At 37.8% G+C, this 26032-nt stretch overlaps 2 protein-coding genes and 1 pseudogene across 2 annotated transcripts; all 3 read right to left on the reverse strand.

Annotated features, from left to right (window-relative positions):
- Window positions 1-8241: 8241 nt before the first annotated feature.
- On the reverse strand, window positions 8242-11443 carry LOC113782065 (annotated as a pseudogene).
- A 1815-nt stretch (window positions 11444-13258) lies between these two features.
- LOC113782066 lies at window positions 13259-16143 on the reverse strand. The gene is made up of 4 exons (XM_027327977.1): window positions 15832-16143; window positions 14335-15633; window positions 13481-13770; window positions 13259-13424 (listed from the first exon to the last, which is right to left on the reverse strand). The coding sequence occupies exons 1-4, from the start codon at window positions 16141-16143 to the stop codon at window positions 13259-13261; spliced, it is 2067 nt and encodes a 688-aa protein (XP_027183778.1).
- A 5160-nt stretch (window positions 16144-21303) lies between these two features.
- LOC113783388 (2-alkenal reductase (NADP(+)-dependent)) lies at window positions 21304-25280 on the reverse strand. The gene is made up of 5 exons (XM_027329510.1): window positions 24943-25280; window positions 23517-23694; window positions 22648-22814; window positions 22426-22508; window positions 21304-21988 (listed from the first exon to the last, which is right to left on the reverse strand). Exons 1-5 carry the CDS (start codon window positions 25171-25173, stop codon window positions 21610-21612), a joined length of 1038 nt encoding a protein of 345 aa, XP_027185311.1. The 5' UTR covers window positions 25174-25280; the 3' UTR covers window positions 21304-21609.
- Between the last annotated feature and the right edge of the window lie 752 nt (window positions 25281-26032).

Below are 26032 nucleotides of genomic sequence, written 5' to 3' on the forward strand. Positions count from 1 at the left end.
TATCCACAAGAATTTCCAGCATTTCAGTCAGTTTAGACCCGTCATCTTTGGACAATGATGAGGATAAATATTCAACACCTTAAGTACCTTGGCTGTCTTGATATATGTTGGAATATGGCTGTATATCTATCTTTTTCTTTATTTGTTAATCCAATTTTTGGTGGAAATCCTGAGTATAAAGCACTTGCATTTTTATTTAATAAAACTAAAAGAAATTTAATAAATCAAAAATATTAAAATTATATAAAAAATAAAAAATGAATTAAAGGAAAAAAATATGTAGAAAATAGATTTGGGTATTGGGCGGGATCAATCTAAATCCATCCCAAAGGGATTCCGCCCAAGTTAGTCCCAAAACACATATGGGTAAAGTTGAGCCCAAACCCATATGACTCGATTCTATTTTAAACCCAAGCAAATCCCGCCCATTTTGCCACCTCTAGTAATAATGTACCAAACATAGAGTTGAATGTAGTAAATAGAGAATAGATGCCGCTGTTTGTTCACAAAAATTTTGCACATCAAATTCTGAGGCTTTTAATATTACTAGCATTGGCATAACTGACACGTTTTTCGCCACTTTGACTATGAAAATGCCTCACCTTGAGGAGGACTAGACAATCAGATGCAGGTCCTTGCATAGACTCCATATTGCTAGTAATTGTGACGCCCCCACTTCTCCCAAGAGCGAACCCTAGGGTATCGGCGTGACGCCTGCCTAACTCGCGTCAGGATTCGAAACACAAAGCTAATAAAACTATATTAAACCAAAAGAGTACTATTTACATCTTCAAAAGTATCTATTCAGACCACCATATTACATTATAATAGCAATCAGCACAAGGTGGACCCTAAGGTGGGTCCTTATACAAACCACCAAAACAAAAAGGAACATCTTAACCGACCAACTATTACAACTAACCTTAACTATACTAGTGGCAGTGTCCAAAAGTTTCCCCACGTCGCCCCCTGCTAAGGAAAACAAAGGAAACGGGGTAAGCTATATGCTTAGTAAGTACACGGGGGTAAACACGTAAATTTCATATTAAAATAAACAACTATTTCACAAAATGCCAAGTCAAGTGCAAAAGTAACAATACAAAGGGAGGATACAGGTTGGCTTCAAAACCAAGTCGTTTGCCATGCGTGACCTCCTGTCGACACTCCGTCGACCACGAATAAGGTCCGTAGAACTCCACTTGTACACCCACCTATATAAAATGGATCAAATCCTATACTTACCCGCACTAAAACACACACTAGCATAACTAACTTAATCACCACTCGAACTTATAATTAATACAAAAAAAACTAGGGTTTCAATCCTAACCCCAATTTAGGGTTTTCGAAATAGTCCCAAAACCAAATGTTACCGTACAAATAATGACTATAACCCTAATATCAAATTTAAGAACTGACCGGGGTCTCACAACCTCCCCCACTTAGAATAATTTCGTTCTCGAAATTGATACCTTTGTTCGTGAACCATAAATGCAGGGTTTACAAAAGTACGTGTTCTCAGGGTCTATTAAACAATTGCGGTGCGCCAATAAGGAAGGGCGTACCTTCGATGCCCGCCGAAGGGTCTAACACCTCTCGTTGACCCATTGCATAGACTCTAACTAGTCCTTTGGATCGATTTTCCCCTACACTCGACGGTTTAGCTGTGGTCCCTTCAGTCGGTGGCTTAGGTCTCTCTTTTTGCATCATAAGGCATTGGGCAATCAGATGTTCTGCACTACCACATTTATAGCATTTTCGGATCGAACTGTTCTTCCAACAGTTTTCGTCGTGTGATTGGCCCCGCAGAAACTACAGATTGGCTTACTACCTGCACTTGACCCTCTACGCTGGGCACTCCTCTGGGGCTCTTGCCCTACCTGACCTCTCCCAAAATTACTTTGGTTTAGGGTTCCTGCGGGTCGGGGACCATCTATTCCTCGACCCCTCTTAAAAGGTGGCTCACTTCCCGAATTCTGTCCGGTGGCAACGTCAGAGCTAGGTTGTTTTCTTTTTCGGTCATGAAAAGCTTTTACCTGTCCCCTAACTGTCTCAATTCTTTGTGCCTTTTCTAGTGCTTGACTAAAAGTGTCCAGTTGTGCGGCCGCTAGTGCTTCCTGAATTTTTACATTTAAACCTTGAACGAAGCGGCGGACTCGTTTTCGCTCCGTTAGCACCAACTCCGGAGCAAAACGGGAGAGCTTTGTAAACTGGGTTTCATACTCCGCTACACTAGATGTCCCTTGACGCAGGCGGATAAAATCATCTTCCCGTTTCTCTTGCACAATGGGAGGTAAATATTTTTCATTAAATTCTCGCGTAAAATTAACCCATGTCCAGGGGGTCTGTTCCCGCTCCCACTCACTAATCACCCTCCTATATTAATCACCTATACTTAATCATACTTAATCCCACATAAAAGCAATTAAACAACAACCTTTTGTCATGGGTAGTATTAAGGGTTTTAAACCCAACTTAAAAATCTAACAAATCATAACACTAGAAACTTTTCTAGTTTAGGGTTTTCTAGCTTTTAAATTCACCTAACATCTTATCACTCTCACTGGCCAGTCACCTCACGAACTTACTCGAGCGAACGAAATCACAAACTTGAACTTGAATCACAAGCTCGGGTCACAAACTTGGTTCATAACTTGAACCTACGATCTTGGTGACCTCAAACTAGGTTGGACTGGTTTCGACCAAACCCCGGCCGGCTCGAATAGTCCATCTAGGTTTTGAGATCGGGCCCACAACTTCAACATATTTCACGAACTCACGAAAGTCACCCCGAGCTCCAAGCTCAAGGGGTTCAAACCCAAAATAATTCATTTAGACATGTCCTGTATAAATATGCACGTAAATTAGGGTTTAGGTCGAGTGCGATGAAGTACACCCTCGCCTAGGTACCCTTTTATTTACCTTAAACACATAAGCAAGTTATATACAAAATGGCCCGAATACTTATCCAAAACACAAAAGTAGTACAAGAGTGGAAATCACTACGTGCGTTTTAGCTAGTAGTCGGCCCCAGCGGCTACGCCTAACTCACCACGGTCTGAAATAGAAGATTGCATCACATTATATCACAAACGGCTACTAACATGTTCAAAACAAGCAAAACGGCAAAATCGACACGTGCAAGTGCGGAAACTGCGAGTTGGACACGCGCGCGCGCGCGAAACGGCACACGGAACGGCCAAATCCGCCATCTCAAGCCGTTTTGATTAAAAGTTAGGTTAAGAATATCGGATCAAGGTGGGTGAGACACCGTTTCGAAGCTATGAGGAAGGGTTACAACTTTTATTTAGACATCTCAACCCAGATCTCAATAAGTATTGGTCAAAAATGCACAAAATAGTTCCAGCTATTTCATTTCGGGTTACCAAACAGGCCCTGTTTGAAAGACCGTAACTCACGGCTCAGAAATCGGAATCAAGAAATTCCAGAGGCGTTAGAAAGCAAAGACATAAGGCTATAACTTTCATGTTTGGACCAAAAGCTGAATCAATACAGAGCATGGAGGAAAATGGGTCCAAACATTCTTGTCAGAACTGTCCAATGCGCAGGCAGTTCTGACAATCGATCTTGTTTTGATCATAACTGAAGCTACGGAACTCGAATTTGGATGCACTTTATACCGTTTCGAAGTTGAGACCAAGATCTACATTTCTTATGAAGAGGTCAACATCCAGTTCGTAAGTTATCAAAATGGAAAAAACACGGTCAGAAGCTGAATCCAGAAACGTCACCAAAACCACAGTTTTGCATGACTATAAGTTTTTTAGTCATAACTCAGGATCTGCTGATCGGATTAGGCTGAAATTTTGCAGGAACAACAAGAACTTAAGAAGCTACAACTTTCATGTTTTGAGAAACTTCTGAATCAATACGTAGTATCAAGAAAAATGGAGCTTAAGTTCAGGTTCTGGGCTACCCTGTTTGGGGTTTTGAACGGTTCCGCGCAACGCAAACGCATGGTTCGTTTTCATGGTTCTCTTGCAAGTTTTCTAACTACTTTCATACCAAAGAAACACATATGTACCAGCTTCGAAATGACCTACCAAAGGTCCGAAACTTCCATCTAAGACACTACCAAATTACCCAAAAACTAACCATGATCCTTAAACTAACTTTTTGCACCATTGAACTTATTCTAACCATCTACTAACCAAACCCTAACTCACTAAACATTAACCAAGCTGAACTAACTTAAGGAAACCTAGGGTTTCATCATCCAAATCAGTTTTTACCATTCACTCACCAAACCAATGAAACCAATCATCAAACACAACCATTACAATCTTCATAGCACAACATTAGAGCTAATTAACTTGTTTAGCATGAAACCCTAATTAGGGCTCCTATGGCCGAATCATCAAGGCCCAAATTTAACCAAATTACTCCATAAAAACAAGTGATAAACACAAGTGAAACCATAATCAATCACAACTAACAACTATTATCATCATTTCCCCCATTTCAAGTATCATTAACCACTTTTAACTTTGTATAAAAGCTTTCTTACCTCAAGATGAAGGTTGTATGATGGCTAATGAACTCAACCCAACTCCAAGATGGATTCTTTATGCTTCAAGATGAAGATCTATAGCAGAAATTTGGTTGAACTTTGCCAACTTCCCTTAGTTTTTTTTCCTCAAGGTGGCCGGCCCTCTCTCTCTCTTTTCTTTCTTATTTGTTTTGTTTTTTTTATGGAATTCCTATGATATATACAAGATGGTCAAAGCCTTGAAAGATATTTCTATTTCCACCAATCACACAAAAGCTTCATTTTTGCTCTCAAGCCCTTACACCTTCAACTTTGCATTTGATCAACTCTTGCCCTTAAACATTTGATAATCTTTCAATTAACTCCATAGGTTATAACTTAATCATACTTAGGTAGAGGGCGAGGACGAATCCCTGAAAGGGAACACGAACATGAGCCAGATCGAGTAGCTACAGCCATCAGCCATCCGCTGGATGGCTGACCTGTTAGAACGTATGGTTGACCAATAGGGTCAGGGCCATAGGAATGCTATAGGAAACCCTGAAAATAATCCAGGCAATCACGAAGGAGAGGACCGTGCTTTAGAACGGTTCCAAAAATTTGCACCTCCAAAGTTTATAGGTGGGGCCGACCCTGACTTAGCGGAGGGTTGGTTGGACTGTATGTTAGATATATTTGCCGCACTTAGGTACTCGGAGGAGCGGCAGATATCTTTTGCCGTTTTTCAGTTTGAAGGGGCCGCCCGAGCCTGGTGGAATGTGAACTTTGCCAACTTCCCTTAGTTTTTTTTCCTCAAGGTGGCCGGCCCTCTCTCTCTCTTTTCTTTCTTATTTATTTTGTTTTTTTATGGAAATCCTATGATATATACAAGATGGTCAAAGCCTTGAAAGATATTTCTATTTCCACCAATCACACAAAAGCTTCATTTTTGCTCTCAAGCCCCTACACCTTCAACTTTGCATTTGATCAACTCTTGCCCTTAAACATTTGATAATCTTTCAATTAACTCCATAGGTTATAACTTAATCTAATCTAAAACACTTAACCACACTTAATTACTTCACTAATCACCCTCCTATATTAATCACCTATACTTAATCATACTTAATCCCACATAAAAGCAATTAAACAACAACCTTTTGTCATGGGTAGTATTAAGGGTTTTAAACCCAACTTAAAATTCTAACAAATCATAACACTAGAAACTTTTCTAGTTTAGGGTTTTCTAACTTTTAAACTCACTTAACCTATATAAAATGGATCAAATCCTATACTTACCCGCACTAAAACACACACTAGCATAACTAACTTAATCACCACTCGAACTTATAATTAATACAAAAAAAACTAGGGTTTCAATCCTAACCCCAACTTAGGGTTTTCGAAGTAGTCCCAAAACCAAATGTTACCGCACAAATAATGACTATAACTCTAATATCAAACTTAAGAACAGACCGGGGTCTCACAGTTATTCTCTTAGTTTATGCCCCAAAAAACTAACAAAATGATATCAGAGCCTATATCTTAAATGCCTGAGTCTTTGTTTGGGAGTGAATGCGTTCGGTGAGAATCCTTTATAAGTTCAAAGTCACGACACGAAAGAACTTTTTGTCAAATGTTTCAACTTGTAGTGGTGAAACTTACCAAATTTGGGCCATTAAATTTTGAACTTATTTGATAGTCAATGATCTAGGAATATGGTGGAGACAAATTTTGTTTCACCAGTATTTGAAGAACCGATAGATACATAGATTAGAGACCACAGAGTTGCAGTTAGACAGAGATCTAAGGCCAGCTTTCACACATCATTTTTTGATGCTATTTTCACAAGGATAATGGCTTATGATTTGATTGAGAATAAACTATTCTCAATTAAAATGAAAAGAAAAAATTTCACTATGAATTGGTCGGATTTTGACAATTCTGAAGTGAAGCATGATGAAATCATGAATTCAGATCCTGAGAAAATTAAAGAGGAAATCATTGATAAGTCAGGTTTTGATGGTGATGACAAAATTTATAAAGAACCATGCAGAATTTCATATTTTTTGTATAATTTCAAATATTGTCGAAGCGTGTTCCACTTTGAACCTATGAAAAGATTATTTGGATACATCAAAAAACCATTTGACACAAGAAACCAAAAGAATCAGTTGTAGAGCTTCTTATAAAAGTCTTGTCCAACACAAGATCCAAAGATTTGAGAAGATAATCCAAAATCTGCAGCAAAAGTAGCAAGAAAGAGTGTTGAAATATGTCAACTTTTCCTATAGATTTTACTAGATTATGTTTGGTATCAGAAAAATTTAGTAAGTAGAAGAATAAGGATATTTGTTAACCAAAAAATCATATTGGTTTGTTAACAAATATTTTAGTTAAAATTTGCTAGATAGAAAATCACGTTATTAAGTAGTTTTTGTTGAGACTTTTAAAATAATTGTTAGTTTATTGCTTGTAACCAGTATAAATAGTGAGTCAATGAATGAATAATATAAGTTTATTTTCAGTTTTAATAAAAGTCTTTTATAAGTTTTTTTTGCAACGCTAAGGCGTTGTTTCTTAATTTATGCCCCAAAAAACCAACAAACTCGCTCAATTTATGAAGTTGGATTATAACAACATTAACAAGAACCACAGCTTGATGCTTCACAGATTGTTCGGTGCGAATACCAGGGCAACATCATCCCCCATGCACTTGTTACCGGTGCCTCTAGTAATTGGGAATCTAAATTCTCATATCATGTTCCTACCTTATAGACACTTCATGGTTCTTCAAATTGAAAGGTTTGCTAACGAATTTGATCCCATCTAAAATCTTTCTTGAGATAAAGGGTATTGTGGATGTAACATTCAATGCACGACCTGATGTTGGAAACTTGTCCGTGTACCTTAGAAGGTCTGATCCAACTATTTTCTCTGCTCTTCTGGACGGACGCTTTCGGGTTTGTCGCCTTCCTCTACGAAATCTTAACGGACAGCAGAAATCGAGACCGTCTCAATTTCAGGAAACGAAGTTTTGCTAGAAAGATTTAAAGGATGTCAAAGTTGTGAGCTTGAAGAGTACTGGAACAAATTTGCAACAGGAGCTTTTCGATTGGTCAAAGGATTGGCCGAAGAGGAAGGGAACAGAGTGGCAGCCTGAGCTCTGGAGAAGGCTTTATCGAAGGCAAACTCTGACTGTGGTAATGCTAGAAGATTAATTCACTTCAATTTAGAATGGCGACGACCCCTTTGCAGCGGGGAAGTCATGCTATAAAGAGATAATATCAGCCATGCATGAGTGATGAGACCAAGAAAGTTACTTCTGAGTACTGGTGATGCCGGCACCAGGAATTTCAAAGATTTCTCAAGGTACTATTTGGTTTTGCTTCCTTTTGTATATCATCAATTCTCTGGCTTGCAGCTTTTGCTAAATGTAGGCATTAGAAAGATCTCCGCCGTTTTTAATGTACAGATAGACATCTGATTCATGAAGGGGCATTAGCCATTAAGTCAAGTGACAATAAGTTAAACTAAGAAGTTTAGCCAATGCAGAAATTTTGGTAAATGCAGCCTGGTTCTTTTGCTGTAAGCATCATTATCATGTCATTATTGCTATCAGCCTATTACAGCAATTACATGTCCAATCCCTTTTCCTCTATAGTCTATACCTTTTGGCAGTGGGTTTCATTTCACTCTTCCAAAATCTTCCATAAAAGCTAAGCTCGAGATTCTAAATCGCCTGTTTAAGCTCAGCAGGCCATATGGTCATTCGCTGTGTACTTTGAATTCGCCCTCTTCCTCGGGGTGAAGGCTGCCTCAGTAAGTTGACGGTGAACCGGCAGAAGCACCTGTAACTGTACCTGTTGGATAATTAAAAAAAAAATATCACATGTTTATTTTCAATTCAAACACAATAAATTACAAATTATTCAATGAATTTTCAGCTACATATAAAACCATTCAAAAGTATATCTTATGTCTTTAAATATGTCTTGAATTGTATAACCTATGTAATGATTAGGTTTATGAATTCATTTAGTGAACTTTTTACCGTTATACAATGAATCTAGACTTTTCAATTTGTAGCTGAAATATGAGGTGTTTATTTCTCTTAATATTGGTATTTTAATACTTCTAATTTCTTAACTTATAAATAGATGCATCTATCAACCAAACCTGATATATACTTTGCCATCTTTAGACTATTTTCTACTTTTTCTTCCTCTCACTATTATTAGAGTTTATAGGACAAAGAACAGTGTTGTGTGAGGTTTCTGTCTTACTTCAATAGTGTAGTGATTGGAGTAGACTATAGTGACGAAAAGTTTGGGCTGTTGTATCGTTGAGACGGTGTGCTGAGACCTATTACATCGGAGGATACTCTATAGGAGCGCGAATCATCTTATAGAGAGCGACCTAGTTCATGCCTCAACTCACACCAAATTAACTTTTTACGGTACAAATTATTTGCATTTTTTAATGCAATATTGAAGTATGAGATTTTTGTTAATATCATTGTTAAATTTGATTAGATAAATATTTATGATTTATTTTGGTCAAGAACCAACAGTACCTGCTGAAAATGGCCAAGCAGTTAGTGCGTACTCATACTCGGCACCAACTAACACACCATTGCTCTGAGTTTCACCGGCTGGATCTGCAAAACTTTCTTTCTAATTTACAGAGTAGATCAGTAGTATGCTTTAAACGTCAATTCGAAGATGCTTGTCTATGATAAGCAAATGACTCCAACTAAGGTGAGGATAAGAAATAAGAATACAAGTAATTAATAGTAATAAGTTACAACTTATTTACAAAATGTTACATCTGAATTGAGAACAAGCCCTTTTGTCTCCATTTCTTGAAGTAGACAGTCCAAACATTAGCAGAGCCCTTGCCTGCCAGTGAGTATTGAAGTCGTGCAAGAAACTTTTGAGGATATTTATTCCAAGGATATTACTATTATGTATCTATAAATTTTTACAGAAACACCTACGGGTATAATGACATCGGCTAATTTTTGCAGCAATCCCTGCATCCTTATGCGTTTTGATATTAGAGAGAACAGATTATGTATCCCATGTGGACTTGAAGTGCCCTGTTGAGACACCATTCCACAGACAGCAATCCGGCCTTGGATTCTCATGTTGAGAAGCACAGCATCGAGCATTGCTCCACCGACATTCTCAAAGTAGATATCAATTCCTTCTGGAAAGAATCTGCTAAGTAGAACAAGAAAAGAGGTTCCTAATTGAGGACTGAAGCCTTCAAGGTGAGATAATTGAGTTTGGTTGATGATCCTTAAATTGACACTTTTTATATATGACCGACCTTTTTAAAGCTGCATTAAGGTCTTCTTCCTCTTTGTAGTTGAATGCATCATCAAATCCAAGCTTATTTCTCAAGAGATCAACCTAATAGATGTATGCAACCGATTGGTGCCGACACAAAAGGTAAATCACCAATCAGCATGATAGATGCACAAGCTATGTCAAGTGCTCTAGACTACACACATAATATATATATGATCCAAAAATTGACTTACTTTCTAACTTGTTCCGGCACTTCCAACAACATAGCAACCATGCAACTTTGCAAGCTGGCCAACAACCTGACCAACAGCTCCTGAGGCAGCAGAGAAAAAGACATTATCTTCCCTTTTAGGAGCACAAACCTCGTACCATCCAGCATAAGCAGTAAAATCCGGCAAACCTGCATAAGATATGTAGCTTTGTAACTAATTGATGGAAAAAAAATAGCTACGGTTTCGTGCTTGAGCTGATACTGTAAGAGAACAGGATATGTCAAGCAACGTTGTCATCAAGTATTAATTTCAGAGAAAAGAAAAAGTAACCAGATAGCAGGCATACAACAAAGTAAAAGATCTTTAATTACTTGTAACACGTGCTTAAACAACATTTTAAAGCAACAATCGCGGTCTAGGATTTGTATTGTCATACCAAGGAGTCCCACATGGTACGAGAGGGGGATATCATCATCTGGCTAAATCTTTTTCAACTGCTCAGTCATGTGAATTAAGCTGTATTCTTCCCAACCTGTAAATCCTGAGACCAGGTCGCCAGGTTTAAGATCTGGATTATCAGAATCCAGAACTTTGGAAACACCAAATCCTTCAATCGCCTGTAACATATTCCAATACGTCAAGCTTTACTGCTGGAGGGGAGGGGTGGTGCATGAACACAAAATGATGTCAAATGCAACAAATTCATAATTAGCAGGATATACAGTACCTAGTATCTCTCACCCGAACAAATTAATATGACCACTGAAGTCAAATTGAGCTCAAGAAATAATCACACGTGATTACTTAAGGAGAATAGAGTATTGATCAAAGTAGCTTAACAATAATCAACTGCAGAATATCAGCTTAATCATTCCAACACATAGATGCAATCTGTAACTTTTGTAGTAACTTAAAAGTGAGATGGGCTCAAGCATTTGACGTTGACGTCTTTGACAACAAGTACACTGGTGAAGTCCAAAGTTTCGAGCCATTTTCAAAACAGCATAGCCCTTTAAAAGCTTTCTAGCTGCATGCATGACTTTACCGCACTAATTAAAATCGCATAAAACCTCCTCGATCCCGTGATGAAAGTAAAAGTAGAACAAAACCAATTAGTATACGATCAGCAAGGATAAAATGAAAGCAAATTAAAAAGAGGAGGTTTATATGGTAATGTAACTAGTACTGACTGAACCGGGGATGAAAGCAGGAAGGTAAGAGACATGGAAGCTGCGCATGCGGCCACGCATGTAAGGATCACAAGACAGGTACAGATTCTTGACCAAGATTGCACCTGACCCTTTTGGAGCTTCAAACTTGATCATGTTTTCGACCTTCAATTCCATGTCTGTTTCTTCGGGAGGTCGTTCTATGTATCCCTTGAATGTGACTTGATTCCTCACCATCTTTCCCCGCATCTCTTCCATTTCCATACCCCCCAATTTTCTTCTTTTAGGATTTTATGCTGGTTTACTACGATGCTTCTCCGAAACCTCAATGAAATTTATAGGCGGACGTAGGAACCAGCAGAAGGCCTGTTGTCCGCTGTGTTTTTGAGAACCGGACAGGATCGGACCGGCAGTTTCGATTGGCCAACCACAAATCAGCCTTGCCTCTAATCTGGTTCAATAGTTAACACAAAAATTCAATTAAACAAGTCAAATTTGATTATAGATGGCCTTCCACCATAAACAAAAAAAGAAAAAAGAAAATTGAGAGCTAATCTATGGGGGCCGAATAGATCAGAGATATTTGCCAGATTAGTATTTTTTTTGCTCCGTTTTATGAATTCTCATTTGTATATGACTAGTGTCGTACTGTACAGAACATTAGAGTAATATGATGTAACATGAAATAGAAAAAAAAAATAGCTACTATTTGGATTTTACGTGGCACTAAATATGGGGAAACAAATTTAAAAGATTAAAGTAATTTTTAATCTTGATATCTGTTAAATTTTCCGCTAAGAATTAAATGATTGATTAGTAAAATTTTTATTAGTGTTATGTATCCTCTATATATATATATATATCCTTTATATATATAAGAAGCACTTGCCGCTTGTACTATTGAGCAAAACTGTACTTCTTGTCATTGTACTTTCCAGTGCATGGTTCTGCTTGTACGGATTGTACCTGGCAGCTGTGGTTGTATATCTTATGACAGCTACTGTGCACACGTGAAGAGTAAATATATTCCAAGCATAAAAATCCAACAACAACTTTGAGCACACGTGAATATTCTGTCTTGATCGTGGAATATCATGGAGAAATAGTAATCCGCGCGTGTTATCATAGAATTTCTTGCGCATTGCGCTCCGGGATACCGACCTAATGTTGTGCATATAGATATATGTGTGTGTATGTATATGTAAAGAAGTTATTTTGTTTACTCTTAGGAGATTTTCATCTACCATCTTTAGGGGCAATTTTAGGAGGAGAATGATGGAATACCATTCATTTTGTTAGCTGTACATTGCTATGATGTAGACTCTCCAATGGTTTGACTATTATTATACCCTTTCTATGTAGTAAGTGGTTTGCATTACAAGCGATAAGCAGATTGTTAAATGCTGCTTATGAGTGAAAAGTGACCTGTTTACCCTCCAAAGTAGCTGCTAAGTGTACAATCAAAACAGAAAGCCACTTCATTCTATTGCAAACTACTAGCAACCTTGAGAAAAGCAATTTAACTTCTCCAATGGATGTGGGACTGATTAAAATCAGCAATTGAAGTGTGTTTAAGGCAACGTTAAAGCGTGAGAGGTGAAAAATCATTCGATAGCATGTTGCATGCGTAAGGGCTGAAATTTTTGTCTTGTTTTTCCTCAGATCAGCAGTTGAGCTCCTCCAAAGAATGGAAATGATTAAAATCAGTAATTGAAACGCATTTAAAACTACATTAAAGCGTGAGAGGTGAAGAATCATCATTTGGAGAGAGCACATTACAAAATGCAACTGCAGAACCTTCCACCTTCTTCAGCATTTGATGATCAGCTTTTAGAGTTAGCTACAATAATGGCCATTGTTGGTTTAGGTGCTTATGTTTCAAATTATCAGACTGGTGTTTGTAGAGGTTTGTTTATTTGCTTTCTTCTTTTTACACTTTTCCGTGTATAGCTTCCAAAATAGGTACTCTTTTTTTTTTCTGGCTAACCCCGTCCACGGGGAGGGACGCCACTCCAACTTTTATTCATGGAAATCCGAAGTACAAAAGAAGACCAAGTTACAAGGTTACTTGCACTAGGGGTTCCGCACTCTCCTAACAGAAGGGAGCCCCATGCTATCTAGGCCAATACCTCCACAGGCCATCCTCGACGATTCACTCCAATATTCATAGATCTTAACAACATGGTGGGGGTGTGCTACCCCAACATTAGCCAAAATATCTGCCACCTTGTTGGTCTCTCTGAAACAATGAGAAAACGTAGTAGGATCTGCCGCCAACTTCTATATTTGCCGGACCTCCCAGTGGATGTGCCAAGGACAGTGAAGCTGTCGTGTAAGAATCCCCACCAAAACATAAAATCCAGTTGAACGCGAACATCCGTAAACCCCTGTTGAGCACATACCCGAAGCCCTGTCAGGAGAGCCAGTGCCTCGGCCTGAAGGCTAGACGTCTCTCCAAAGAAGGCCGAGAAACCAACCAAGGGCCGCCCCGCCGGATCCCGTAACACTCCTCCACTACCACCTATCCCCGGATTACCTTTGGAACAGCCATCCGTGTTCAAGGTGAGCGCCCCCATTGCAACTAGCTGTCAACAAACAAGTTTGAGTCCAAAGCGTCGCCCCGACTGGGACGACCAGTCACACAACTGCAAAAACGATCGAGCCCCAACATGCTGCTTGAGATGCCCTGCAAGCAACAACTTGGTCTCCAAAAAAATATCCTGGCAAATAGAAGGTGGATGCGGTTGAATACCCTAAAAAATTGCTCTATTCCTAGCCTTCCAGAGATGCCAGCAGATTATGCTCAGGAGAGTATGATAGAGAGCCCGCTGCCTCTCAGAACTATGCCAAGCCAACCACCAAGAAGTCAGATGGGCCCGCACAGACGAAATTATGTTAGAGATACGACACAACCCCCCAAAGAATGCCTATACCGCCAGAGCAACCTCTCCCATGGCAAACACATGTTCAATGGACTCAACCGACAAGGAAGGGCAACACACATATTTAGATGGGCCATGAAAGCCAATCATGCTGAGTGTGTCATTTAAGGGAAGCCGGCCCATTAAGAGTTAAACCATGAAAAACGCTACTTTCACGGGGATTGGATGCTGCCAAACCCTAGAAAGTATGACTGAAGTATTACCTACATGCCACACCTCATGATAGGCCGAGGCTAATGAGAACTTTTCAGACCTCTCTGGCATCCATACCACCTTATCCGTAATCTGTTCAGACGGGACCGGTTTCCCCAACACCGAAAACATGACATCCCGGGATAGAACCTGAGCCAGCAGCTGAGCATTCCAGTGGCCCTGAGTGATAAAGTCCCGGAAAGATAAATGCGAGGCTACTGTGGTTTTCAGAAACAGTGCTCCACTTCCCAGCCAATTATCATACCGAAAATGACAGGATCCGTTTTGTACTAACCATAACATGGAAAGCTCAACCTGGCGACCAAAGCTTGTAAGAGAAAGCCGTATATACGTCCTTAATCCGGCGAAACCCCGTCCTCCTTCCTCAGGCGGGAGACATAGTTTAGCCCATCCAATCCAATGATACCTCAAATCCTCCTCCGAAGATCCCCACAAAAAGTTGGCACAAGCTCGCTCGATGACCCGGAACACAGCCTTGGGCATAACTGCAGCAGATAGCAAATGAAGCGGAATAGCGAAAAGAACATGCTTGATCAAGATGAGCCTTCCCCCCGATGATAAAAACTTAGTCTTCCAAGACAATATTTTTTCCAGGACCTTCTGACACACCTCTGCAAAGTAGGTCGTCTTACACCTGCTGACATATAGGGGAAAACCTAAATATCCGGTGGGAAACGTCTGGCGCGAGAACCCCGTGATACGTTTAATAACCTTACGTCTGGCACTGGATAAGGAAGAATGAACCAGATAGCCGCTCTTTTGAGCGTTGAGCATCTGACCAAAGGAGTGTTGATACATATTAAGCACCCTCATAACCTGGCGCAGAAAAGCTGAGGACCCATTAACTAGGATTAGCATGTCGTCCGCAAAGGCTAGATAGGTTACCCCAGGGCAACCCTGGGATACCCTAAACCCGTGATATGATGGATGGGTTGCAAGGTTATTCAGCCCCTGTGATAGGACCTTCGCGGCTATAACGAATAAGGCAGGAGAGAGTGGGTCCCCCTGACGGAGATCCCTATTAGATTTGAAGAAGCCGTAAGCTGCCCCATTGATCATAACTGAAAACCAGACGTTAGACACCAACCTCCAGACCATATCAATGAAACGTTCTCCAAACCCAAACTTCCGTAATACCCTAATAAGATAAAACCAGGACACCCGATCATAAGCCTTGGCCATATCAAGTTTCAGCACAACGTTACCCCCTCTCGCTTTCTTTTCAATGCCCGCGACAATTTCTTGAGCCAACAAATAATTCTCCGTAATATTCCTGCCCCTAACAAACCCTGACTGCTAAGGAGAGACCAACTTTGGCAACAAATCAGCCAGTCTATCAGACAAGAGTCACGACAAAACTTTATTAATGAAATTGCAGAGGCTTATAGGCCGAAAGTTAGAAAAGTCCTGAGGGTTTGAGACCTTCGGTATGAGGACAATAGAAGTCGAAGTAATGAAGCGTGGAAGATCTGCCCCACAAAAAAAACTCACCATAGCGTTATACACATCTTGGGCTATAATATCCCATGCAAAGGTAAAAAAGTTACTCGTAAAATCATCCGGACCCACAGCACTATTCCCATCCATGGCATGCACCACACGTTTCACCTCATCCATTGAAGGAATATGCTCTAGGGTTAGGTTCTCCTCCCTCGTAAGGACAGGAGGGATGAGCGGAAGCAACTCATCGCTGGGTACCACAGCCTCCGAGTACAAGCCAGAGAAGAATCGAATGGCCTTAGTGGCAATATCCCCATCCTCCTCCACCCAAGATCCCGTTTGCGTTTTAATCCGATGGATCATACCTTGCACCTTGCGTTGCCTAACCGCCGCGTGAAAGAATTTAGAGTTTCGGTCCCCATTTGAGAGCCATTTGGCTCCAAAATTGCTCCTCTATTGCCAATGCATGTCGAAATCCCGCTTGCGCCTCCTGTAGGCTAATATGAGCTTCCTCCGAATCCTCGTTTTCCGCCATTGTTTCTGCCAGAACCATCTTCGCCTCTGCCACCTTGACAGCCTCAAAAACATTCCCAAAGGAACATTTATTCCATTGTTGGATGGCCCTTCTCACAGTCAATAGCTTAGTGCACAGTACACGCCAAGGAGACCCATCTGCGGGGATGCTCCAAGCAGTGCGAATCACCTCTAACAGAGAGACCTGTGATGTCCAAATGTTCAGAAAGCGGAATGGCCGCGGCTTATCGTCCTAACGGGTAGCAAACGTGATCTTCAGAGGGGCAAAATAGGTACTCTTAATTAGTCTTTGTATAATTTGTTTATTAGCTACTAGCTGAATGTTATTCAGATTGTTCTTAGATTTTGTAACACTACTTTAAATTTCTATATTTGTTATGCATTATTAAGAAAGTTTAGATGGATGCGGCTGATTATGTTTGGCTTGAAATTCATAAGGAAGATTTCAGAATATTGTTGATGTAGGTAAATCCTCTTCATAAGTGTCAATGGATGGTATGAACACCCCAATTTACTTATTATTATGTTTTAAACTTGAAGAGCACATTGTTTATTTTGGTTTTTGGTGACATGAATATTTGATGATCTAATTATTCATGTTGTCAATGAGGGTGGTGAGAAATGCAAGTCTGAAACTAAAGAATTGAGTGCACCTTTGATATACTTGAGTTTATTGTCTATTATAGTTTATCAATTTCAAATTGTTTTGATATTTCAAATGCTTTGGCAAGCTTAGTTCGACGAAGTTGTAGAATTCAAAGCAGAAAAAAGGAAAAGTCTTGAAATTTAATGATGATAGTGCTGAAAATGAAGATGTCAATGTTTGGCTTTGCAAAACCATTGGTAAAGAGTTGTGCTTACTATATTAACTGTTCTGTCCTTATTAATTTTTAGATTTTCCTAATAGTATAATTCTAACTTGTTTTGCTTTTTCAAGGTGAAGAAGATTTAGCTAGTAAAAAAAGTCAAGGAACATTTTGTAATTTATGTTAGCTTTGTTGTGGTACCATTTAATTATTTTTTGAGAAAAATTTAGTGTCTTAATTACCAAGCAATAATGGAGTGTAATCTCCCAAAGGGAAAAATAAGAAGAGGTTATTGAGAAGTTCTATTATTAAAGGCAAAGCTGTAGAATATGTATACAATAATAGATTCCAACTCTTTACCATATTATACATTTCCAATCTATGTAAAATTTTTTGAGAACAACTAAATTATAATTTTACTATTTACAAGTATTCACGACAAGTACTCACTCTTGCATCTTGCATGGGCTTCACTTCTAGTATAAAAAATATAAGATCAAATATACAAAATATCGTAATGTCCCCCACGAGATAGTAGGGTAGGGCAGAGATGGGAGATGTGGGGGATTGGGACAGGCTCTCTCGCTTCAAATCCGCTCCATTACCATCCTTAAACTCAGTCAAGAGTTAGTTAGATTAGTAAAAATCGATAAAAATTGAAAGGTTCAACTGAAATTCACTAAATTTAAAAAATATTTTAATTGTGTTCAAATTTTTAATTCTAAAATAAATAAATAAAATAAGATTAAACTTTTGAACTGAAGTTGAATCGGTCAAACCGATTGAAGCGTGAATTGAAAGCTCTTTTTATTCACTTTCTGGTCTGGGCTTAAAACATTGGTTATCAAGAATTAACTAAAAAATTTAACCTAAGAAGGCCAAATACATACACATGTAAACTCTAGAGTTTATATAGAAGTTTTTGAAAATTTTTGGAGGAGCAAATGGATAAGCATATAAAGGAAGCTTTAAAATCTTCAAAATTTTAGGAAAAAAAAAGATGAATTTTTAAAGTTTGAGAGAGGGCTGTCCCTCCCCGCCTCCCTCTAGCTCAATGCTTGCTCGTCATTGGACTCACAAGCATGGATACATAGGGTCAATATTTAGAACCAAAAGTTTTGCAGTTACACTATTTCTCCTTTAACAAATTTAATAAGATTTTTAGTTCCATCTTTTAAAAGAATTCTACAAACAAGGAATTTATTTTGATGAAGAAGGAATTTATGTAAAAAAAAAGATCCCATTTCCAATCAACTTCGAATTTATTAACCCATTCAAAGTACTTGTAGTCACTATAATAATTACGGATTATATTTATCATTGGTTTGTTTAATTAATACTAGTTGTTAGGAATATGTAAATTGGCATCTCACACATTACTAGGGACTAATACTCAATGCACATCTAATGTATGTGCAATCAAAAAATACATAATATTTATGATCATATGTTTTAAATAAAATTTTTATTACTTAAGAAGGGATAGCTACGTTGAAAACATATATTTAAATAGTTAAAAGTAAAAATAGTCATAGGAAGTTATAGATAGTTAAAATAAAAGTAATTCATATAAGAATAAAAAAAAAGAAAGTTCGTAAAATAAAAATAAATGTTAATCACAATATTAACCCTAAACCCTTTCCTCAAACTTTACATATAGTATAGACATCAACAAAATTTTTCTTAACCCCAACACCTAAATTAAAAAAAGAAACATAAGCAAGTACTCCTATTAGGTGCCCCTCCTGGGCACCTCGGTTGGTCACGGGAAGCCTCCTAAGGTTCCGTTGTCCATTCTCCCCCACCAGAGATCGAATCCCAGTGATTACCGGTTCGAGGGGATGGGGCATCTCCTCTCGGGTCTCAGGGGGATTAGTCGGGTCTGGCATACCCGAAACCCGGATACCCCCTGAGTAGAAAAAAAGAAAAAAGTACTCCTATTAGGTACCTGAGGCGGTGGCATTATTGTTATGTTTTCACCTACCCCAAAGCTACCACCGCTAGATCTTGGTTGCGCTAATAAAGACATCATCGTACTGAAGTGATAAACTGTGCTTTAAGGGATCCCCAACCCCTTTATGGTAGGAACCCGTTGACCGTTCCTACCCTAGGTAATAGGTAATGGCTGGACGGCCGATGCTTGAGTAGATTCAATTTTCAAATATTTAATAGTCTAGATTGTGTCATACTATTTTATCAAGTGATATGGTATAATTTGAACCATTGAATCTATGAAAACCAGGTTCATCTAAATTTTGGTCATGGCAGGACAGCTCAACACGTGTGAAAGTATAAATGTGGTTGAATTTCAAGATGGAAGGCGTGCACACATGAATAACGTACATGCAAGGAAAAAGTGAATAAAATACGCGCGAATGAGGTGTGTGAGGAATTAGAGTGGAAAATACTGCGGAACAAGTTTCTTTTTTGTGCATTCGCACAGGCACTTTTTATGTTTTATAATTTTATATTTTTTTAACAAGAATTGTTATAAAAGAACTTAAAATACTATTTTATAAAATTTAATATGCTAATTGTAAGACAAATGTTAAAATTAAATATATTAAAAATAGCTAAATTATAACAACTTAATAATTAGTTTCAGTCGAATCTTATCTAGTAATTCAATTACATATACTCTAATTAATGATGATGGCAAGTCAATATATGAGTGAAGGAAATATATCAGAAAATAAGTGCAATTAAATATTTGATTCTTTCACGGCTAAAAAGAATTTAGAAAGCAAATTAATAGATGACGAATTTATTATTTGATCAAATTATTAAAAACTAAAAATAATAATAATTTGGGACAACTTTTACAACCGTGTTTATATCAATGTTTTTAAAACCGGACCGTTAATTGAACCGGTGAAGTGAAAGGGTCGAGGTTCAACCAGTCGGACCGGTTCAACCCCGGTTCAATAAATTTTTTTAAAAATAATTTATATAAATATATATATGCACAAAATAAGACATGTAATGGACTAATTTAATACTTTATATGATGAAAAGTTTACTATTTTTTAATAACTTGGATTTTTAAAAATAAAAAATTTAAATTATAAGTTAAAACAAATAAATTTCATTTCAATTTCAATTATATCTAAATCCAACCCAAAAATATCACAATATTTTGAAATTATGCAAAATTCGCGTCTATGAGAATTTAGACATTGTGAACTTAAATTTTAATTTATGCTTTGGGGTTTAGAGATTGCAATTTTAAAAAGAAAATTTGGAGTTCGAAGGAAGTCAAGAGAATCGAAAATAGAAATGTAAACTTAATAAGAAACAAAAAATGAGATAAAAGTGAGTGGTTGTGACATTAAATAATTTGGGTTAAAGAAAAATAATTCTTTTTAACTTTTTTCAATTTAATGGACAAAAACAAAATTAAAAGATGGAAGAAAACATTAATAAATTAAAATTAAAGAGGTTTGATTAAAAAGGGAGTGACAAAAGAAAAGCGGATAGCGAGAGAGAGAGAGAGTTGAAAATTAAAAAGAAAGAGCCATGAGAAGATGAGATTTTGTAATAAAAATGAAAAAAAGAAATATGAGTATTTGAAATATGAAGAAAAAATTTAAAAAAAAAATCAAGATGCGAACTGGAGAAGCCGAGAGTGAGAAACGGAGGAAGTGAAATTGAAATGAAATGTGCCGTCTGCACTTTCTTAATGCTAGGGTTTTTTTATTTAATCTGATTTTATTTTTTAGTTAAGTATAATTCTACACAACAATACCTTGTCCTTGGGCTATGGTGTAGTGGCAACGTACCTTATTGTTGGCTTGGAGACCCGAGTTTCACGCGGTTAGTAGCGGGTTTCCATTACCATCCGGGTTTGACATTGGACCGGACCGGTAGCATGGTCGGACCGGACCGGGTTTCCATTTCATCGCGGTCGGACCGGCCGGTCCGGTCCTGAAAACATTGGTTTATATGAATACTACTTTGTGGTTTGGGTGACTATGTTCAATCGTCCTTTCTGATGCGTTTGTGCAGCTAACAATGTCCTTGACAAGTTCTTTGTGGTTTCATTAGTTTTGGCTAATTAATTGCTTAGTGCCCCTTTACTTGAGGGAAGCTCTTAAAAGGACCTGATGAACTTTGGACGAAAGAAGACCAAGAAAGAAAAAGAGAACAAAAAGAAGAAGTTATGACACTCATTCTCAAACTCCTTTTTTGATGTTAATGATGCTGTAAATTCAATGCGAGTTGAAAAAGATAATACACATTGCCGAATACCAGGCATGCATTACTTTTTAGCATAAAAGACCATCCATCTATACATCATATAGGAGCATTTCCAACATTTCTTCAACCTGAGGTAACTTGTACAAGTGTTCCAGAGAAACAAGACAAGTGTCTTCAAAAGAAGATCAAGAACTTTCATCTCAGTTAAAGTACTGAGAATTGTTATTTCATAATCCAATTGCAGACCAAAAAGCGTTCAATTTTCTAGGAGGGGCAGTGGTAGTGATTTGTATTAGTGATAGGCAACTCTGATAACCTGCTTGCCCACATTTTTTCCAGAAAACAAGCCAACAAAAGCAGCAGGACCACTTTCTAGTCCTTCATGCATATCCTCTATATAAACGATCTTCCCTTCCTTGTAGAGACTGATGACATTTTCCAGAAAACGAGGAAATAGGTGCAGGTAATCACTTTGCAAGAAACCCTGCATTCTTATGCGTCTTGATATCAGGGCAAGCAAATTATGTTGTCCTTCTGGGCTGGAAATGCTGTGCTGAGACACCATCCCACAGACAGCAATCCGACCATGAATTCTCATATTAAGAAGAGCAGCGTCGAGCATGGCTCCACCCACATTATCAAAGTAGATATCAATGCCTTCTGGAAAGTATCTGCTCAGTGGAGTATAAGGATATGGTTTTAGTTTAAGACATTTGACCAGTGTAATATTGGTAAATCATTAAAAGTAAAAAAAGGTGCTTCAAGATAAAAATAATGAAGTGCATGTGATGTTTGATCTGAAACATTTTGTTTGGAAAATTTTGACATGGGAAGAAATACTACTTAAACTGACTTGTTCAAAGAAAGGATAGGTGCTTTGATAAGAATGAGACACAAAAATCATCAATTGAACTGTGACAAGATTGGACTACAGAAGGAGAAGTTAAACATATGATGAAACTAATGTAGTAGGCACAATAATCTAGTTCACTGGGAGACGCAATAAGCAACAAAGCCTTTACCTATATGCTGTGGCTTTTCCCCCGAGTAAGATATTGAAAAGTGAGAGTGCGACTTAATTCGCTTGTTAACTGACACTTCCACTCACCTTTTCAAAGCTGCATCAAGGTCTTGTTCCTCTTTGTAGTTAAAAGCCTCATCAAATCCAAGCTTATTTTTCAGAATATCAACCTAATGGTATGCAAAATCAGCTTCTATGGAAATGGTGCCAACAGTTTTAAGCAACGTAGATGAACTGTTGACATGATACACTAGTAAAATAAACATAAATATCTGAAAGAATGGTATCTTGGTACAACAAGAGACTTACTTTCTCACTTGTTCCAGCACTCCCAACTACATAACAGCCATGCAACTTTGCAAGTTGGCCAACAAGCTGACCAACTGCCCCAGAGGCAGCAGAGACAAAAACATAGTCCCCCTTTTTGGGAGCACAAACCTCGTAGAACCCAGCATAAGCAGTAAAGCCTGGCATACCTGAACCCAAATTATAGTTTCATAGCTGCTGTAAGTATTACAGTTTTTGACATAAAATATTAAAAGACTATGCTACATGGATACTGGAAAAGGAAGAAAACAATTATTTTGTTGGGAAGAGTTGAAATATAAAACTAGGAAAGATGTAAAAGATCTCACATCGTGTTCAGGACTAAAGTCTCACTGAATATCTATGCAGAAGTTCAAGGAATATACAACCCTCCCAAAGCTATAGCACAGTTGATTAATACTTCCAATCCAGAAATTAAGTTATCTAGATTACTACAAATGAATGCATTAGCTATAACTGGTCAAGCAGGAATTATGAATCTTCAAGCCATGATTCCATACCATTAAATCCCGGATTCTTTGTGACTGTTAAAATTACATGACCATCTATCTAGCACAGGACAAATTCAAACGAGGTTTTCCATTCACCTTAATCCCCAAAAAGTCCAATTGAGAAATTTGACTGAGGAATTGAAATTATCATTCCAGATTGACTATGGGACAATATACGGGAATAGTGGTATACTAAAGACCATCCATTTCAAACAAGTTCAACTAATGGTATACAAAGCATGTTTAACTATATCCAGATCGAGTTACAAACACAATCAAGGAAGTCTATACATGTCTGGAAGCTTTGAAATGCATGCGAGAAACACAGGTTAGGCAATTAATGATCTGAGATGGACCTACCAAGGAGCCCAACATGGTAGGAAAAGGGAATATCATCCGGCTCTATTTTTCTCAACTGCTCAGTTTTGTAAATTAAGCTGTACTCCTCCCAACCTGTAAGTCCTGAGACCAAGTCACCAGGCCTTAAGTTTGGATTATCAGAATCTAAAACTTCAGACACACCAAATCCTTCAATAACCTACAACCAAAGAAAGAGCAGTTAGCACTGCTGAGTTGGCAACACACTAAAGCTGACATCAAATGCAAAATTAATACATAATGAACAGATGACACCATATGTATTGCAGACTCTTTGCTATTTTTCAATGTCCAGATTCTAACAGAATGTCATTAGCACTACTGTGACCTCGTTAATTTCAGCAATGGAATGTGACTGTTGGACATTCCTATGATTGCTGAAGAAATAATTGTATATATCTACTTCTCAAGAATAGGCTACGGATCAGAAGAACTTTGACTGCAAATAGAAGAATGAAGAATAAAAGCAGCAACATGTAGATGCATACTTCAACTTTGATAGTCACTTGATTGAGATACCACATCAATGTCTTTCTTAGGTGATTAAAAAAATGGTAAGAATGAAATTCCACATAATTTATATTTTGGAATGGTTGATATATGCTTCCAAGCGAAAAGGAATCGGGACATTAAGGGCATTTTGGATGTTATTAAAAAACTAATTTTGTTGATGATCTTCAGAGGAGCTACGTTGATTGCAGTCACCCCTAATGTTCTACAGCATTAAACTTTGGGCATAATCATCCCATATACATTGAGTAATGTTGTGATTCTGTGCCTTTTCAAGTTTTAGCAACACCTAAAAATTGACAGCATAATTGGAAATCTGAAGGACTGTAGTTGTTCAATACAATCAGATAATTCTTTTCTATTTCTTGGACAGGAATTGACTTTTGCAACAAGATTTTTATTATCATTGTACAGATCAAGTCCTAAACTGGAAAAAGTCAACCATATTAGACCACTATCCAACTACTCTAGTGTGTATCAGGAATTTAGCATTTTCCTATGCACAGAAACGAATTTTGACACAAGCAGAGAGCCTAACAACCTTCAAGTGTAGAAATCTCTCAGTACACAAAGTCCTAGTTCTGGATATTCTCAAAAATAATACTTAATACCTAAGAACAAGTCAACTTTATCTCTGCAGACAATCACAATTTACAGCAACATTTTAAAGGGCAAAGCCAGATTACAGGGCTTCCACGATCAGAGAATGGCTACGTTTGCATCAATTATTCTTAACGAAACTTAAACTAAGCATCAGTAGTAACAAAAAGAAACAAAAGTATTACTGCAATACGAGTTAAACAAGCAAAGCATAGCACTACTTAATACTTATATTCGGGAGTTAAGAAAAGAAAAAAAAGTAAAACGTGTAAAAAGCATATCAGTTGTAGGAATTAACTGAACCAGGGTTGAAAGGAGGGATGTAAGAGCCTTGGAAGTCCCGCATGCGGCCACGCATGTATGGATCACAGGACAGGTAAAGATTCTTGACCAAGAATGCACCTGACCCTTTTGGAGCTTCAAGCTTGATCATGTTTCCAACCTTCAATTCCATGTCTGTTTCCTTAGGAACTCCTTCTATGTATCCCTTGAATATGACTTGCTTGTTCTCCACCATCTCCCCCACCATTTTTTTACCCCAAGAAATCGATGGTATAAAGGATGGCGTATGAAGTTTGTTGTTTATGGTGTTGTTTCTATAGGCAATAATGCAAGCGCCAATCCATAAGCTGTAAAGTTTAAACAAAGGGGAAATAGTTGTCATGCATTTTGTTAAATGAATTCTTCTGTTCTTGACTTTTAAAATAATAATTTTATATTTTTTATAAAATCAAATCGATAAAATTTAGCTCCAAAATAATAATTTTATGTCCGTTAAAAGAGTGAGACTTGGGACAAAATGTTGGGCAATGACAGTCTGTAGCCTGTACTCCTTGGACAGGGAACTTGGGGTCGTTGCCTTGCTTGCCTATCTAAATGATGGCCTGCGTTTAAGCCCAAGTTTTTTCCCCTTTACTTATTTATTTATTTATTGCTAACCTTTTGTCTTAATTCTCAATGTCAACAAGCTATTAATTATGTAATCATCTTTTCTTTTTTTTTAGTACAACATTGTTACGATTAATTTTTTATATTTGATAGGTAAAAAACGAGGAAGATGGACCTATCTAATCCATTGAGAGATTCAAAGAGAGTTAAATAATTTTTAATCAGTACTTTAGAAAATTCTGGAGAGAAAACGCAGTCAAGGGGGTTTCGACCCTGATGCCGCGCCAGGGAGGGACCAGTCTCTACTCTGATGGCCAATTGGTTAATTATGTGATCATGTTGTTTCAACATCTTTGGTTTTCCTTTGTGCCTTTTTATTTTTATATTTTTATTGTTGTTAGATCGAATCATAAAGTTTTCAAGAATGGGTTCCCATTTCAATTGTTTGACTTTTGTTCTTCCCAATGTGTTAGTGAAGAGATATTTTGATCGAGCTACTA

This window comes from Coffea eugenioides, chromosome 9 (assembly GCF_003713205.1).
Source record: "Coffea eugenioides isolate CCC68of chromosome 9, Ceug_1.0, whole genome shotgun sequence".
In the NCBI taxonomy this organism is placed as follows: domain Eukaryota; kingdom Viridiplantae; phylum Streptophyta; class Magnoliopsida; order Gentianales; family Rubiaceae; genus Coffea; species Coffea eugenioides.